The sequence below is a fragment of the Prionailurus bengalensis genome, chromosome C2, assembly GCF_016509475.1.
Source record: "Prionailurus bengalensis isolate Pbe53 chromosome C2, Fcat_Pben_1.1_paternal_pri, whole genome shotgun sequence".
NCBI classification, from domain to species: Eukaryota; Metazoa; Chordata; class Mammalia; order Carnivora; family Felidae; genus Prionailurus; species Prionailurus bengalensis.
Window position 1 is genome coordinate 154,237,719 of NC_057350.1, and position 15,553 is coordinate 154,253,271.

General features: G+C 52.3%; 1 protein-coding gene across 4 annotated transcripts in view; it reads right to left on the reverse strand.

Moving 5' to 3' along the window:
• ITGA9 (integrin subunit alpha 9) overlaps nucleotides 1-15,553 on the reverse strand; it is a 361,953-nt gene that overhangs the window by 275,773 nt on the left and 70,627 nt on the right. For all 4 annotated transcript variants that reach the window (XM_043595760.1, XM_043595758.1, XM_043595761.1 and 1 more), the window contains exon 14: nucleotides 8,794-8,948. In XM_043595760.1, coding sequence (XP_043451695.1) covers nucleotides 8,794-8,948 — 155 coding nt within the window. The remainder of the gene's footprint in view (nucleotides 1-8,793; nucleotides 8,949-15,553) is intronic.

The window sequence follows — 15,553 nt, forward strand, 5'->3', positions numbered from 1 at the left end:
AGGAATGTGACAGAGCAAACATGGAGCCCACATGAGAGTTACACACCGACTCCCTCGGTGACAGCAGGTAGCGAGGTGCACACACAGAATGCCGAAGCTTTGGGGCAATCTAGGGACCGTCCAGCTCAAAACCTTCATTTTTCAGATGTACAACTGAATCCCCAAAAAGGGAGCCAGACTTGCTCCTGGCCAGAGGGCCATCCACCACAGAGCCGAATCTAGAACTCTCCTAACCTCCAGGGTAGGGCTATTCCAACCACACTGGTGCTTGGGGTATTTTTTACATTTTCTGACCAAAAAAAAAAAAAAAAAAAAAAGGCAAAACAAAAAGTCACATTTTTTGCATGCACACACAGCAGAACCAAACAGACACAATGATCCAGAACTGAACTCTGGCCCACTTGTTTTCTACTGATCGCAATTTCCCTGGGCAACAGCCAAACAGTAGGAAAGGACACGTATAAATGGACTGAATTTGCACCTTCTGTTCCGCAAGTCCAGGGCTAGAGATGGGCACTGCTGGAAGACAAGCCAGGCCATGGCCAGGCAAACCAACATGGCGGTGGGAAGCTGCTGAGTGGGCCTCGTCCCAGGCAGCGCCCTCCCTGGCCTTCCTCCCGGGTGGGAGAGCTGCCCTCTCTTAGGAAGGGTGGGCATGGGGAGAAGACAGCGTGTGAACCCTCTTGCCAGCGATGAGCTAGCTGAGCTCAGAGAAAGTCTGGGTAGAAATGATCACAGGAAGATGGAGAAGACAGTATCAGCGCCCCACCCACATCCTCTTGGCTCGTCCCATTCCTCTGCTGCCAGCCCAGCTTGCACCCTCACCCCCTTTCCTGAGAGCTTTCTCTGGTGGCTCCGCCCACACGCATGGCAGACCAGAAGTGCCAGAGAACCCGGGTCCCCGCCACAGTCCCTCATCCCTTGGCTGGGGTAACTCTGAGAGTGCTCCACACTGACTCCCAGGGTTCCGCAGCAGGACTCAGCTCCAGCTGCCTGAAGTGATAACTTGTTCAACAACACACCTTCTGTGCGGCTGCTGTGATGGTTTGTTTGTTTTCAACCTTTTTTGAGAGACAGAGAGGCAGAGCGTGAGCGGGGGAGAGACAGAGAGAGAGGGAGACACAGAACCCGAAGCAGGCTCCAGGCTCCGAGCTGTCAGCACAGAGCCCGACGCGGGGCTCGAACTCAAACTGTGAGATCATGACCTGAGCCAAAGGTGGACGTTTAACCGACTGGGCCACCTAGGCGCCCCTGTGATGGTTTACTTTATGTGTCAACTTGACTAGGTTTCACTACCCGATCTAGATGTCATTGCAAACGTATTTTTAAATGAGATTACATTTGGTTCAGTAGACTCTGAATAAAGATTGCCCTCCACAATGTGGGTGGGCCTCATCGGATCAAAGACCTTATGAGAAAAAGACAAAAGTCACCCCAAAAGAAGGAACTCTACTTTCAGACTGCCTCCACACTCCAGTGTTACTACACACACGTTCTGTTGGTTCTGTTTCTCTGCAGAACCCTGATGGGCATCGCTGCCTTCCTTTCTTGTCTCACTGTCACACTTTCCTACCCGTCCTTGCTGGGACTGATCGTCACCCGGGTCGACCACATGCGCTCGAATCCTTGACTCACGGGTCTGCTTCTGGGAGAATCCGAATTAAGATGGGGCAGCTCAGGAAAGGGGATTGGATTCAACCTTCAGTGTGGGCCAAGCACGGTGCTGGATGCTTTTCAAACACCTGCGAAACCCCATCTCGCCGTAGATTCTCCGACCCGACAGATCCCTCTTACGACTCAAGGCGGGGACAGAGACAACCCACAGTTACTAGAAACTGAGCTGAGGACCACGACCGCTGCTCCGCTCCAGGCAGAGCGCGGGCATGCCAACACGTTCACCTATCAGATTTTTTCTAAACTCTTAAAATACACAGTCACAGACAGACCGAATTATCCAATTCGCCAAGCGCGATCATTCTGGAAGCTTTTCATCTTTAGACCCGCCTGCTTTATGTTTCTCCTTGATTTAAAATTTACTTTGACATTTTAAATCACACAAAAAGAAGTCGGCTCCATATCAAACTCTCTCTTCTAGAAGAAAGCCACCACAAGACTCACCATGGGAAGCCCAGCCCAAGGGAGGAGGGTCGACCCTAGCCACCAGCGTGGCAGGAAGTAGTGATCATTCTGGAGCCCCGAGTTCGACTGGCAGTTCTAAACAGTACCAACCCCAAGAGTATCTGAAAGGGAGTCCCTGAGAAGTGGATGAGATCCCAGAGAAGCAGCCAATCAGCTGGCGTGGTTCAGCCCGTGGGAGGGTGGCCGCCCCTAATGCAAGCCAGGCCAGCCAGCCCCCATCCCGGGGAGGGTTCTGGTTCTGATTAGCGCCTGCTCCCACCACACGGTCCACATCTTCAGGTTTTCCTTCTGGCAGCTTGTGTCCATGCCATGTCGAATGATGTCATGTTGATGGAAAAGCTGACCAGCCCCAAGTCATGTTTCAGCCTCCTCCTTTCCCTGCCCCCCGCTGGCTCCTAAGGGCCCCCCATGCTGGCCCGGGCCAGGAGGGAGCCAGATGTCTCACATCAACTCAGCTCTGCTGGGTCCCAGCAAGTTTTTGATTCATTCCCATTCTCCATCACAACATGGTTTCAGCTGTGAAATTCTACTAATAAATCCTCCTTCCAGACTTACAGAGCTTCCCTCGGAGTCTCCCAAGAGAAGGGGAAAAAAAGGATATTTCCCCCTTTACTAGCTTTCATAAGCTTTCTCTCCATCCCATAAAGGAATGAGGTGGTAATTATTAGACGAGGTGACCCCATTCCTCATATAACATGGATTTGCCTCATTATCCCATCTCTGTGCTTCTCAAGAGACCACAAGGAGCTCAGAGAATGTTCTGTGTGCAAATACTCTCTGGAGGGGACACACCCCCTAAAGCCACAGGAAGGGTCTGGGGACAACCCTACTTCTGCTACTGGCTTGGATGACCTGGTGCCATCTCTCAGGACCTGGAGGGAGGGCAGGCACCCCTGCTTGCTCACAGCTCTGCTGAGAGCCACGGAAACCAGGGGCACCAGATCAGAGCACAAAACACAACCACTCAGGGCTCATCCTCTCCTGGTTTTCATTTAGCACGCTGGTGAGAGTCCAGAGTTGTCGGCTGGATCCTCAGCCTCCAGAGACCGACAAGCACATTTAGGCATTAGCCTGGTCAGGCGGTAGGTAGAGGCTCAGCCCGTGGGTAAGGGCAGGACCCTTCAGGCACAGCACTCACCACCCTTACTTACAGCAGCCAGGAGGCTCCAGGAGTGAAAATCTGCTCCCCAGGCCAGGAATGAAGTCAGCAATGAGACCTGGGATGGGCAGAACTCTTGTTTTCAACCGCTTGGTGAAGTAAGTTATAAATCTGTTCTCTGAACCTCTGCCGTTGGATGTGCGCCTGCACCCCAGCACTGAACTTGGGGCCTACCGCACGGAGGGACCCAGACACATGGGTCTGGGAGCGAGGGAGCAGGGGCGGTTTTTGTCTGCCTCCTTCCCTGCAGACAGAGTGCAAGCTCAGTGAGGGCCAGGGCTCGACCTGGCCTCTGCCTTGCTGCCAGGGAATGCACAGTGTGGCACTCCTAGGAACTTAGTAACTGTTGAACGGCCCAGCAGGTGCCATGTGACTGGCCATCTGCTGCCCCAGTTTCCAAAGCTGTTGTCTCTCAGCTCCAGACCCCCCTGCTCTGCGATGCTGGGTCTGGGGCTCTCCAAACCTCATTTCTGCTTTGCCGGCAGTTCTGTGGGCGGCTCTACCCAGATGGACAGCTCGAGGGAGGCTGCAAGGCTGGTGGACGGAGAAGGGACTGTATCATCTCCCTGCCTGCTTCCTACTCCTATCAGCTTCACCCAGCGACAGTTTTCCCCAGCAGCTGGTTCCAACAGCACTTAATACCAATCTCAGTTTCCCCCCCCGCACCCCTCAGAGTCACTGCCAGCACCAGCTAGGGCCCTTCTCTGAGGTTTAGGTCCCCAGGTCTGCAGGGTCCCTTCTCTGAGCTTCTAGGTTTTTTAAATTTAAAAAAAAATTTTTTTTTAATTTTTTTTTAATGTTTATTTATTTTTGAGAGAGAGAGAGAGAGAGAGAGAGAGAGAGAGCGAGCAGGGGAGGGGCAGAGAGAGAGGGAGACACAGAATCTGAAGCAGGCTCCAGGCTCCGAGCTGTCAGCACAGAGCCTGATGTGGGGCTTGAACTCACAAACTGAGATCATGACCTGAGCCGAAGTCAGACACTTAACCGACTGAGCCACCCAGGCGCCCCCAAAAAAATTTTTTTTGAGAGAGAAAAGGAGAACAAGTGGGGGAAGGACACAGAGAGAGGGAGACACAGAATCCGAAGCAGGCTCCAGACTCCGAGCTGTCAGCACAGAGCCTGACGCGGGGCTCGAACTCACGGACCGGGAGACCACGGCCTAAGCTGAAGTCGGACACCCAGGCGCCCCCTGAGCTTCTCGGTTTTGACAACCCCAAGGAAGCATTTCACCCCAAGTGTGACCGTTTCCCTTTGTCTGCCTGACCAGTGGTTCTCAGGTCTAAGCCACGTGGAGGCTTGCTAAATTCCAGGGGCCGGGCCCCGCCCTCAGTGTTGGATTCAGTCGGAACGTAGATCCCACGGGCTACAACTGGACTGGGGACCACAATGTGCACCCACCTGGTGCTGACCCAGAAGTGGGGGGCTGCTTCCTACAGTTACCAGCAGGCCCTTCATGACCTGCTTTGCCAGTTCCCAGTGTTAAATTCTGTTGCAGTAACTGGTTGCTGCTTTCCTAACTGGATCCTGCCATGACGGGGGCCACAGCAGTGCCACCCCTACCGAGAGCCTGTGTCGTCCCCACAGTACTGCCAGGGGCCACCCCTGCCCCTCCAGGGGCTCGGCAAATCAGCTGGCCCCGAATACTCCTGAGAGCAAGTGGGAGCTGTGGTTTTCCATTGCTAACGCAGAAAACAAAGGGGAGAATGGCGTCCCTTCTCTATGCACATGCTTGAGCCCCATCGGTCCTCAAGGAGGGAAGAAACCAGAGGCAAGACTGTTAAAGTAAGACGAAGTTCCTATAGCTCCCAAAACCACCCCGAGGGAGGCCCTGTGGCAAAGCTGCCAGCAGCTGGATTATGCCCTCACAGCCATTCAGAAGTCCCGAGCACACCACGGGTGCCTCTTTATCGCACCGCGCCAGCTGCGCGGCCCCAACGCGGCCGTTCTAGGGACAAGACACAGCCCCAGATATGCAGACCTTGAGAGGTGCCTGGAAGGTGGGCCCGAGGAAGACTTCGTTTGCCAGGCAGCCTGGGGCCAGAACCACCACCAGCAAGGCTCCTCCACAGCTTCCGGCTCTGGGCTCCCAAGGCGCGGGCCAGGCCGTGACCATGACACTGAGCCGGTCAGCTGGGCTGCTGAGCCTGGAAAGCTGGAGGATGACGGTGCCCCCACCCCTCCACCACCTGGAGACCAGGGACCCGATCTTCCTGACCACGCAGGGCCAAGGCGCTGTCTTCCGTGCTGGGCTCGGGGACACCCCGGGGCAGTGCGACCCACACAAGCTACCTCCCACCTCCCTGATTTCTATCACATTTCCATAGCGGCTGCCCATTTCTCCTTCCTCAAGTCTCTCCATATTCCACTGCTGGCTCGTCTTTTACCAGATTTCAGCAAAGACGGAGACACAGCACATTTCCCTGAACGCCGGGGGAGGACAAAGAAAAACAGAATGTGGTAATTTTCTGCACTGCCCTGCCAGTACCAAAATTCTCCAGTTGTCATGATCATGAAGCCCCAGCCTTAAACAGGCGTGAGCGAAGGCCCGCTTAGATTGTAAAGGGATGTCTGGGTTCATCAAGGAGCCCATGTGGCTGACGGAGCTCAAGGAAGCAAGCGGCTACTTGACGTCCAGCACCTGCTTCCGCTGCCCGCTGGGGGCACTGCCGTGTGCCCCCCAACTGCCCGTTTCGCTCTTTATTCCCCGACACTTCAAGGGTCACGGTTGAAGCCTAGACTTCATTAAAATTCTCCCTCGAGGTCAATGAAAAGGGGCCCCAGTGACCGGAGCCCAGAAAGGCCCACTGGTGGGGAGCAGCACGAGAAGACAGCCACATCTCCTCCTGGCTCAGCCATGAACTTCAAATCAGGGTTTTCTCTACTACCTTCCTTGTGCTCTGAAATCCCTCTTGCTCAGAACTTACATCTTGGGCTTCTTCTCCTCTCTTCCTGCTCTGCCAAATTACCTTCCGTTTCACCCTAACAGCGAGGTCATTAAAGAGCCTGGGAATTGTGTATGCTGCTTCAGGATCGAGAGATAGAAACTCTGCGATTCCCATTAGAAGCTCCACGAGGATATGCTTGGCACATGTCGGCCCATAATAAACATTTGTCGAATGAACACACACAAGAACTATTAATCACTTGCTTATTTTAGAGTTCTAGAAGAGTTCTGCTTATTTTTATGCACACCAACATTAACCTTCAACTCAACAATTCTTTTATAACATTCTTTAATAGAGTCCAACTACATCAGGAGTTGGTAGTTGATAGAACACACACCATCTAATTAGGCAGAGGACACAGGAGTCCCAGGACCAATAGAAAAAAAAATTTTCTTCCCTAGAGACTGAGGTTTTAAACAATTAGGTTTTGGAAAGCAAAACCAGGTGTCATCAGGCCAGGATTCAATTCCTGGCTTCACCGATAGCTATGTGATCCTGACAGAGCAATCTTCTCATTGAGCATGATCTTTTCCTCCCTGGGCTACACATAAAACGTTCCTTATTCCTCTGTCACTAACCAAGTCTCAAGTTCATGGTATGCTTACATCCAATTTTGAAATTTCTAAGTTCTTCTAAAAAATATTTATACGAAAAAGTTCAAGGTTTGATTGCAGAACTTACTCAATCCACCTGAAGATCAAGATAAAGTACCAATGAGACCCTTAGCCTAGAAGGATTAGCCCACTGTCGAACAAGGCAGAGCATTCAAGGTGCAGTTGGGAAATGGACCAGCACATGGAAGCGTATTTCTGCACGTCTGGGTTTGTGTTGGCACGTGCACGCACACACACACACACACACACACACTCCAGCAGCACTTCTCGAACATAAATGTGCACACGGGTCTTGTGGGATCTTATGACAATGCAGATTCTGATTCTGAGGTCTAGCGCAAATCCTGAGATTCTGCATTTATAACAAGCTCCCAGAGAGGCTGGTACTGCTGGGTCCAGGGACCAGTGTGAGTAGGGAAGGAAGATAACTTGATCCTAAAAATGTCTAAGAAGGGGCACCTGGGTGGCTCAGTCGGTTAAGCGTCCGACTTCAGCTCAGGTCATGATCTCGCAGTTTGTGAGTTCAAGCCCTGCATCAGGCTCTGTGCTGACAGCTCTGAGCCTGGAACCTGCTTCACATTCTATGTCTCCCTCTCTCTCTACTCCTTTTCCACTCACATTCTGTCTCTGTCTCTCTGTCTCTGTCTCTCTCTCTCTCAAAAATAAACATTAAAAAAATTTGGGGGGGGGGGCGCCTGGGTGGCTCGGTTGGTTAGGCGTCCGACTTCAGCTTGGGTCATGATCTCATGGTTTGTGGGCTGGAGCCCCGCATAGGGCTCTGTGCTGACAGCTCAGAGCCTGGAGGCTGCTTCGGATTCTGTGTCTCCCCCTCTCTCTGCCCCTCCCCTGCTCGCACTCTTTCTCAAAAAATGAATAAAATTTAAAAAAAAACATTTTGGGTGCCTGGATGGTTTAGCCAGTTGAGCATCTGACTTCAGCTCAGGTCATGATCTCATGGTCTGTGAGTTGGAGCCCCGCATCAGGCTCTGTGCTGACAGCCCAGAGCCCGGAGCCTGCTTCGGATTCTGTGTCTCCCTCTCTCTCTCTGCCCCTCCCCACTCGTGCTCTGTCTCTCTCAAAAATAAATAAATGTTTAAAAAATTTTTTTAAATGTCTAAGAAAGGCAGTAAGTCCAGGCCCTTATTGTGTTGTGGGTTATTTTTTTCTAGAACTGTTTTCTATTATTAAATCAGCCTTTCAAATAAAAACAAAGCACCTATTGATCTGCACAACTAACTGCTCCAGATTCGTGTCCTTCAGGTGATCACACACTGAGCTCTCCTCCACACGGAGCCCATCCTGTTCGAGGGCTTGGTGCCGTCTCTGGAGCTGGGCTAGCAAGCTGGCCTTCCCCAGCCAGAGACACACGGCAGGGCTGGGGGTCTCTGTCCAATCATCTGAAGCCGACAAAGCAGCTCCCCCTCTTTTGCAGGCCTAAGCCTCCATAAACCTCAGCATCCCAATCTTACCATCGACCCGTGGTCTCAGATTCCTCAGGCTTAAGGCCCTGACATCTGGTGGTGCCACAGGCTCAGGGGAAGTCTCCAAATACCCACCACTCCTTCTTTCTAACTGAATGGAATGTTCTGTAAGGGCCAGGCTCCAGTCACTACCTTTCCACAAGTCCCACTGGCCTGTGACGCCTGTGGCCCAGTGAGGTTTCAGTCTGGTCACACGTGTGGGGAAAGGACGCTTGGGGTCAAATGTTATTCGCTCTAGAGCCGGACGTTATGCTAAACAGGGGGAACTATGGGAAGCAGAAAAAAGCAAGAACCCCAGAGGGAAAGGGTATCCGGCCTGCGTGCCTGCTGCCTGCAAAACCAGTCGGAATGCACAGGGAGGGCAAAGAATCCAGAAGAACCCATCAGCAGCCACAATCCCACAAGCCCACGCCAGCCAAGGTGGCCTCCTGAGCCCTCGCTCAGTGGCTCATTACCAATTTCTCCTGGAACATGCTTGCCGTGGAAGCTAAAGCAGGCGGTGACATTCAGGCAGTTCACAGGCTGCAGCCCATCGTGACACTGAGGCGCCGTGATGTTGATGGAGGCCGGGAGGAAGATGGAGACATCTACCGTGATGACGGGTCTCGCCCTGCATGTCGAGAGGTGGAGGTGACTTAGTCATGCTCTCTCGGAACCAAACAAGAACTAACCGGGCGAAAGAAATCCTAGGCCTTCAGCCCAGCATTTAATTAAAGCATGAAATTACCCATGAGGGAAGGGCCAGTGTGCCCCGTAAATACTTTTTCCTGGTTTTAGAAGTGGTTTATTTCCTAATAAATTAATGGTTAGCTTCCCAGTAATAAAGGCAAGTCAGTTGTTAATAAAACACATCTGGTTGAAGCCATAAATGAACTGCCAGATGTTGGGTGATTATTTAAAATTTCACCAATTAAGTTCCGATTTCCATTTTATTAGAAAGATAGTAATATATTTAAGAGGAGTTCCTACAGTGGATGCCAGGGCTGGAGACAGAGATGCACCTTGGGGAATCCCCCAAAGCATGTACTGTCTCGGGAACAAGAACTACAGAGTTCCAGTCCCATCCGCGGGGTCAAACCTCCCCCTCCATTTACTCCCCTCAATTCATCAAGTATTTTTCTAAAAGCACCTGATTCATGGAGTCCCAGCTGGTAACAGCAAAGCACTTCGGAGCTGAAGAAATCAACCGCTGGCCTCAGGAGCCAGTGAAACCCCATAAACCTCCGCACTCTTATCGCCAACACGGACCACCCTCAACCCCCCACCCTGTGCTTACTGGATGCACAGCATCCCTGCTGTGCCCCCCGTGGATCCCCAGGGTCGCCCAGGGAAAGCCGAGGGACTCCCACCATTCCATTCTCCTTGTAAACACCTGCTCAGGCACGGTTCACCTAAGCGGGTGGCTTAACCTTCTTCCCTCCAGGGCTCACAAAGAGATCCTCTTACCTCTAGGGAGCCCCGGCCTTCATGCCACTGGGGTGACATAACAAGATTAAGGGGCTTTAGTGGCTTGTGAACAATGACCTCCCTTGTGTGCAAAGATCCTACGGAGCGCCCCCGGTGACAAGACAGATGGGAAAGAGGAACACAACTCTCAGAGACACAAGTATTAAGGAAGACCTCGGAGAAAGAGGGAAGGAGGGAGACACGAGGCCCGGGGTGGGGGGGAGGGGTTTTCACTGCTGCCACCACTGCCATGGATGTGGGCCAAGATCAGGACAGCTGTGGCAAGTACAAGGGAACTGTGGGTCTCCCAGAGCAAATCCAGCTGAGAGGCCGGCAGAAGTCAGACACCAGCGGTGCCTGAAAGAAATCCAATGTGCTGGGGCCTTCCAACTTTCTTCTGGGTTCATCCTGAGAAGATGCTATAAATAACTTAGAAAACAAATGGCCTGCTCTTGGTCAGTGTGTTTGTACAAATGCCAGAGACACTCTCTAAAGCCCCAGGGGTCCTTCTACAGCCAGCTTGCCTTCCCCCTCCCAGGAGGCCTTCCCGAAGACCCCTGGTAGTTGGGTCCCCTCCCCCACGGCCCCAGCACTATAGTCACACCTCCCCTCACTTATTAATTAAGTTCCTTATCTATTTCCAAACCTGCCCCACCAGCCTGCAGGCCCCTTAAGGGCCAGGATCCCAGCAAATTCATCCTGACATCCTCAGGATAGGTGTTCAAATTCCCTAGGTGTTAAATGGTTACCAACTTCACTCTAGGCCAAGGTGCTGAAAACCACAGGGGGGCCTCAAGTTTCATACCACTGACACAGGCACCAGGGAGAGCTGGTCTCCACCCCATGAAAGCCTCCACCCTGCCCAGGGCACATCCTGCCTGGTCACCACATGGAAGAAAGGCCTTTCTGCCTCCCACCATCCCAGGGGCCACCGTGTCGGGGAGGCCGCCTGGTCCTTCCTCACAGCAGAGCCCTGCAGATGATGGCAGGGGGAGCCATCTGGCAAACTGACAGGGACACGGACAGAGGCTATCAACGCAGAATCCTCTAACGTGAGGACAAGGACCTTCAGAAGCACATGTCCCACCAACATCAGATCGGGCCCTCGGACCTGTTTCAATTCCAAGAATCGTCTTTGGACCACAGAAAGCCCCAAAATCTCTCCTGAACTCTCTCACCATTTCCTTTGAACTTAAGTGGCACAGAAAGAGTAGCCTATCACCCTGACACATGCCCTGCCCTCCCAAGCTAATCTGAGAAGGCAAACTCATGCAGGGCAGAGCTGGGCCAGCCTCGGAGAAAAAAGCAAAGGGGCACCCAAGGACAGCACTGCAAAGGCTTCCAAGACTTTAAAGTTTATTTATTTTGAGAGAGAGAGAGAGAGAGAGAGAGAGAGAGAGAGAGCCCCCACATACACACAATGGGGGAGAGGCAGAGAGAGAATCTCAAGCAGGCTCTGCACGGTCAGCGTGAAGCCCGATGCGGGGCTCGAACCCACGAACTGTGAGATCATGACCTGAGCTGAAGTCAGATGCTTAACCAGCTGAGCCACCCAGGCGCCCCAAGACTTTATTTCCAAAAAGCTGGTGGCTGGAATACTTCTTTCTGATGACTCTGACAGTTCAGATCCTGATACTGATGGTCCCTGACTTATGACGGTTCGACTTAACGATTTTTCTACTTGATGAAGGGACGAAAGCCATGTGCATTTAGTACAAACTGAACTTTGAATTGTGAATTTGGGTCTTTTTGCATGCTGGTGCTATGTGGGATGATCGTGTGGGGACCAGGGGGTGCAGCTCCTAGGGTCAGCAACCAGTCACGAGAGAGCCAGATCTTCTGTACCCACATGGCCATTCTGATGGTCGCTCTCCGTAGAGCTCAATAATTTGCATGAGATAATCAACACTGTGTTATCAAATAGGCCTTGTGTTGGATCATTCTGCCCAACCTTCAGCAAATGTAAGTGCTCTGAGCACAGTTAACGTAGGCTAGGCTAAGCTGTGATGTTCAGGAGGTTTCAGGCAGTAAATGCATTTCCACTCATGATATTTTCAATTTACGATGGGTTTATCATAACATTAACTCCTTCCTAAGTCAAGGTAGATCTGTATTTCACCTGTATGTACTTCCAAGCAAACAGTAAAACCAGTTAGGATGTCCTCTGATGTGGTATCGGCTCCCATCACCCCAGCTTCCAACGGGGGCAGGTGCCGCTTATGGGACAGACACAGGGGAACAGACAAAGAGCCTACACCCCTGGTGGAGATGCCAGGCTACCAAACAGCCCTGGAGCCGCCTCGTCCAGGAAGCTAACGAAGGTCTAGGTACTTGAAACCAATCTCAGTAAGGTTTTTCTCTTAACGGCAGCCCAGAGGATTTCAAGCCCATACACATGTGGAGTCTCTTCCTTAGAGGCGTAAGAACGGGCGTGCTGTGTCTTGTACATACGCATACACATGCTTGGCTTCCCTTTTGGGTCCCACCCAAACTCTGAAGTGACTCAAAGTCCACCTAAGTTGCCAGCCAGCTAGGCCCTGCCGGAGATGCCCACCTAGCTCAGCCAGCTGATGTCTCCAGACCTTCTTGCCCGCGGTTGTTCAGCCACGTCCAGCAGCTCATCAGCAGATGTCACCACAGATGACCAGCCTTCCTGGCCGCTCAGACATCCTCAGCAGTCCCTCCGCCTGCCTGCTCCTCCCTGTCCCCTCTCTAACGGGCCCCAGCTAAAGCCTTCCCTGCACTCTGAGTACCTGAAGCTCCCAGAAGAGACCCGAGGAGCTCCTCCTCGCCCACGTCCCCTGCTGAACCTTGCCCGGGGCCTGTTCCGATCTCGGAGCCCAGCTCCAAGAGGAGGTCCCTGCCACTCACAGCCTACACACATCCCACCTCCTTCCTCCCCCTTTCTTGCTTCTCCTTCTCTCTCTCACCCACAGCGATCTGACTTCGGCCCCTCGCTTCTGCAGACCTGCCAGAGACAAGGGCACCGCTGACCCCACACCACCACCTCTAACAGGACTCAGTCTACATGGCCTTCCCTGCTGGACTCAATGCGGGCAGGTGCCCTCAACCACATAACCCTGCTCTATCATCTTCCCGGCACTGACCACAACCTACGATGATCTTCTTTTTTAAAATTAATAAAACTTCAGTGCCACTTGGTTTCCTCATCCGTAAAATGAGAATAAAAATATCTATATCATGGAGCTGTTACAGAAACTAAGAATTAGGCGTCCCTGGGTGGCTCAGTCGGTTAAGCATCCGACTCTTGGTTTCGGCTCAGGTCATGATCTCACAGTTCATGAGTTCAAGCCCCACACTAGTTCAAACTCCACACTGACAGCACGGAGCCTGCCTGGGATTCTCGCTCTCCCTCTCTCTCTGCCCACCCCTGCACCCCCCACGTGCTCTCTCTCTCAAAACAAATAAGCTTTAAAAATTAAAAAAAAAAACCTAAGAATTAAAATATGTTCTATCGACAAGAGAACCAATGAACAGACTACAGTATATTCAGTCAACAGACAGCTACTCAGTAAGAGGGAAAAAAGAACTGAACAACACACAAAGCATAGATGAGTCTCTATTGAGGGAAAGAAGCCAGAACCAAAAGGGTGTATACTATATAATTCCACTCATGTGAAATTTTAGAACAGGAAGAATTGCTCTATCAGGAGGGGGCATAACTGGGAAGAGGCAGGAAGAAACTTTCTGGACTGATGGAAATGTTCTTCATCTATTTTTTTTTAAGTTTATTTATTTATTTTGAGAGACAGAGCACATGAGCGGGGGGGGGGGGGGGGTGCAGAGAGAGAGGGAGAAAGAATCCCCAGTAGGCTCTGCACGGTCAGTGTGGAGCCTGATGTGGGGCTCGAACCCGTGAACTGTGGGATCACGACCTGAGCCGAAGTCACGAGCTGGACACTTAACTGACTGAGCCACCCAGGCTCCCAGCTATGTTATTTATCTTCATGGGGTGGCAGTTACACGGGCACCTACACTGGTCAAAACTCATCAAAGCAGTATGCTTCCATGGGCGGGCTCTGCTGTATGCAAATTTACCTCAGTACAAAAAACAAAAAAACAAGAACCACCAAAAAGAGTTAAGGCACGTGAGTGCCTAAACAGTGCCTGGCACGTGGTAGGTGGGCACTTACCAAACACTAGTTGTAGCATTTACTTGTTTATTGTTCTGCAAGGTGAACCCAGAATCAGACGCAGCTGCACCACAACAGGTCAATGATATCAGCCGAACAAAGGAGGGCCTTCTGCTGACCACCTCGGCCGGGCAGTGCCCCGCATTCCCTCTCCTAAAGCCTCTTCTCTTGATACGCCGTCCCCGGCATTCCCCCGGAAGGACCCTGCCTTCGTCCCCGGAAGGTCTCTCCTCACCAGATTCACCCCCCGCCCCCACCCCAGGCTGGGGGTCTGGGGCCCCCGTCGCCGTGTAACTGCCTCACTTGACGTTGACATCCATGTGTGGGCAAAACTCCAGGAGGAGGCCGTGCGTTGCCATGAAAGAGAGGGAGAGAAAACCCCCTCTGGGCCGAAGCTCACGGCTGGAAGTTTATAAAATACAAGAATGACGAAAAGGAGAATTTCCAGGATCTACCTTAAGTCAGCCGCTCCCGGTTTTGAGAGGGCCCGTTTTCAACTGCGAGAGCCAGGGATCGTGTTTTGTTCAAGAGGAGTTGCGACAAGCCAGAGCAGGCTGCTCGGGGTGACGAAGAGGGGGAGGACAGCACAGAGGCACAGGGGTGGTGGGCGAACTCAGCTTCTGAAGTGTGACTTCAGTCATCTATCTGTACATAAGCTGGCTTATCTCAGAGGAAACGGCCAACCCACAGGAAGGGTTGGTTGATGAAGAAAGCGGAGACCTAATCACACGCCAATAATGAAAACAACAGGGAGGCGTCATCTTAGTGAAGTCACCGCTTGGGAGACACACATGCCACCGTCAAGTACGGAAGGGCTGCTACGTGAGAGATACAGGATCAAGAGGCAGAATTTAGCCCAGTTTATCTAACTGCTAACACGTATCGACCACCGGACCGTTCTTATGCATTTTGCTTGAACTACTAACTCATACTAACTCAATGGAGTTCTACCAACCCAGTGAGCTAAGTACTGCCGTTATCCTTTTTAACGGGTGAGAATACTGAGAGAGGTTACCTGACCTACCCAGGAACCCCCCTCCTGCCAAACAGAGGAGGGGTTCAAATCCAGGCCATCCGCCCCCCCCCCCCCAGTTGACCCTCCTAACCTAAGGCTATCCTGCCTCCTTAACAATTTAACATTCCGAATTGCCTGGGGGTTAACTGGTTCCCTCAGAAGTTACTAAGCTCCCACCCCAGGGCACCTCGTTCAAAAGGAGGCCCTGTGCCTTGCTTGCAGCCGCTGGAGACTCAGAGGAAGGCACTCAGAGGAAGGCACTGCTGAATGAGAAGAATCTGGGGTGTGCAACTACATGGCCTCTGGGATCCCTTCCAGCTCTAAGATCCTACTGGCCCGTTTTAGAAAGTTCTGCCATCAGGTTATTAACAAAACCTAAGAGCTGGCTCCCACTCCAAAGGGTAATTCTGCCTCCTCTGACTCACACAGACAGAAATCCTTGGAGATGGTTCACAGCGGGACGGCAGCCCACAGCCTCTGTAGGAGAGAGCCAGGCCACAGGGGCTCTAGGAACCCTGGGCCCGAGCTCACGAGCTCACGTCCCTCACCTTGGCCTCCGCAGGCAGTGGTGTCCTGTCCTAAGGGCAAGAGGCTCCCGGC